Genomic DNA, 3,068 nt, shown 5'->3' with positions numbered 1-3,068 from the left:
CATTTCCTAGTCATTAGACTGATTTGACTCACGTATAGGACCTGGAATCATTCTTCATTAGTCTGCCCAATGGCAAACATTTGTCCTGAGATCCTGCCTCAGAGCTCCTCGGGGTCTAGTAAATAAGAATTCTTTGCTAACATTTTCCCAGGTTTGATTTATTCTTCCCAGAGGTATAATAATAATACATAATGTGAATATTTTAGAAAGACTTTAAGAAGGGAATATGAAAGTGGTATATAGCCAATAAATCCTATAATAAATTTTACCTCCCTCCACGAGGACCCTTTAGAATGGCTCTCTAGTGAGAAAGTAAATGAAAAAAAAAAATGTAATGGGTGTGTTTTGCAAATAGTAGTAGAATAGAGGACAGTAAAGAATTGCTTTCCACCTTCAATACTAATAATAACCCACCTGAGGTCACTGCAGTTCTGTAGATGTTTGGAGAGTTAGATTTCAGGCTTCTCTTGGACTATCTGAACAGCTCCTGGCCATTTGCAGTCCTCACCCCCTAGAAACCAGGGCTTTTCCTCCATGAGTTCCAGACTAGATTGATAAATCGTGAGGAATTTCCAAACACAGAGATAGGAAAGCCAGGGTTGTTTCAGTACAGATTTTAAGCTTTATCTCTTTAAAAATAATTTGATGCATCTGAGCTATACAATATTGTACTTTTTAATGTCTGCCACTGTGTCTGATCAGCCAGTAGACAACTTAGCATTTATGGAATCCCACTATTTCATTTAAAAAAATGAATGTGTTTGAATAGATTTAATTTGTGTGTCTGCTATTCTATATATTATTCTTCTGAACCCTATTTTGGCTTAAATAAAATTTTTCCAAAAGTACTTTAAAAAGTCCCTTTTATCATGTCACCTATAATTAATACTTTGGATAAAAAGTCTGTTCAAATTATTTTTTATATTTGACTCAATCTAGAATATTTCAATGAATCATTGAATATAACATCTCCAAGTAACTTGAACTGCCTTTTTATTTAATTTTCAGGATGCACACCACTTCCAGTCACGAAGGACATAAACAGCACAGATCACAAACTTTACCTATAATACGAGGCAAAAATGCACTTTCTAACCCCAAACTCTTGCAGATGTTAGACCATACCATGACCAGTAAGTAAACCAGAAATAATAGGAACAAGATGATTATCAGTTTTTCTCTAGGTATGTGTAGCATATGAAATGCATAATGGTGTTTTAGAAATGTAAGGAATATTGTTGTTCCAGTGAAACCCCTGCTTTTAAGGATTGCTGTTGCCCTGGGATATTTCTTAGAGGAAAGAGTGATTTTAAGAGTGTAGTGCCTTTATGGGGAAAAAAGGGGTTGGGGACAACTCTCAGTGTAATATGCTGGGTAGCTTCTCGGTAAACAAGTAACTTTGGGCATTGTGAGGGTTGTGGGGGCCTCTCTCAACCAGGTTATTACTCGGTGGGAAGAGGATAACGTTGTCCATATCCCAGAAGCAGTAAGCATGCAATCTTGAATCCAGAGATGCATATGTCCCAGATTATGAATGAGGAAAAAACGGAACCCAGTGTTCTATAGCATGTAATTGTTAGCAATTACGGATGCGTGGCCCACAGTTACTTGTTTAAAGGTACATGCCTTAACCTGTAAACACACTTTGTGCCTTTCTGAAGGGGCCCTTTGTGTAGGCTGTCCACTGAGACTGTACATTTGGTCTATTAACCTGGAAGCATAGAACTTGAAACAGCCTGATTATGGATGACATATGACCTTGTCGATGGCTGAATTAATGGAACAGAGCTAAGAACTAGAGGAAATCCTACAGCTGTCATATGCAGAGGGCACACGCACTAAAGACTCTGTCTAGTGTTTTTAATTTAGCAATAGGAAAATTGAAAAAACAAAAGCACTTTTATTTAATAAACTAATAATCTAAATACCAGTAAACACTGTGTATTGCAATTGAAGGAAATCCTTTTTAGAGCACAAAGAATTTTCTTAGACATTTGTGTATGTTTTACTTTATATTTTGTAGGCAACTCCAATGAAATAGACATCGTGCACCATGTAGACACTGAGGCTAATATAGCTACAGAGGTTTGCCTCACTATCCTAGACCTGTTATCCCTCTTCACTCAGATTCACCAGGTGAATATGATCATAATATTTTCTGCATGTGATAAAATGGGAGTTAGAAAAGTCATGTGAAGTCAAGAACATGTTTTTTAAATAATTTATGAAATCAATTAGCCTTATATAGATCAACTTAAGCATAAAGATGAAATTCAGATTTTATCTCAAGTTGACTAATGCAAGCTCGATATACTTACACATATGTATTTCACTATTGTCAGATAATAGTCTTTCTGATTTCCCTTTGCTGTCAGGCAAGCTGGGCTGAGTGAGACTGTAACTCTGTGCTTTTTCAATATTAAAGGGAGAGATGAATCGTGCTATGTATTAAATTGACAACTACATCCAAAAAACTAATAAGGTTGAGCATCTTTGTGTGTGACATACCTATTAAAATGGCTAAAATTTAAAAGACTGATCATACCAAGTTTTGGCAAGGATGTGGAGAGACTGGAACTTTCATTTACTATTGGTGGGAATGAAAAATGGTAAAAACACTTCGGAAAACAGTATGGCCATTTCTTAAGAAGTTAATAACACATTTATCATGTGACTAGCCATTTCAAAACTGGGTGTTTACCCAGGAGGAATAAAAGCATATGTCCACACAAACACACACAGTTTTGTACACACATGCATCGCAGCTTTATTTTTAATAGCAAAAAATCTGGAAACAGCCCAAATATACATCAACAGGTTGATGGATTAAAAAAGCTTGTGGTATATTCATACAATAGAATACTTCTCAGCAGTAAAAAAGGAATAAACTACTGATACATGCTACAACATGATGAATCTCAGGAAGCCATCTGGAAACAGCCCAAATATACATCAACAGGTTGATGGATTAAAAAAGCTTGTGGTATATTCATACAATAGAATACTACTCAGCAGTAAAAAAGGAATAAACTACTGATACATGCTACAACATGATGAATCTCAGGAAG

General features: G+C 35.9%; 1 protein-coding gene across 2 annotated transcripts in view; it reads left to right on the top strand.

Moving 5' to 3' along the window:
* DOCK10 (dedicator of cytokinesis 10) overlaps nt 1-3,068 on the top strand; it is a 47,433-nt gene that overhangs the window by 13,693 nt on the left and 30,672 nt on the right. For both annotated transcript variants that reach the window (XM_008581626.1, XM_008581627.1), the window contains exons 12-13: nt 1,009-1,133; nt 2,024-2,136. In XM_008581626.1, the coding sequence (XP_008579848.1) occupies nt 1,009-1,133; nt 2,024-2,136 (238 nt within the window). The remainder of the gene's footprint in view (nt 1-1,008; nt 1,134-2,023; nt 2,137-3,068) is intronic.

The sequence above is a fragment of the Galeopterus variegatus genome, unplaced genomic scaffold (assembly GCF_000696425.1).
Source record: "Galeopterus variegatus unplaced genomic scaffold, G_variegatus-3.0.2 Scaffold2412, whole genome shotgun sequence".
Classification (NCBI taxonomy): Eukaryota; Metazoa; Chordata; class Mammalia; order Dermoptera; family Cynocephalidae; genus Galeopterus; species Galeopterus variegatus.
The sequence above is the reverse complement of the archived record's forward strand: the minus strand, read 5'-3'. Positions and strand labels throughout refer to the sequence as shown.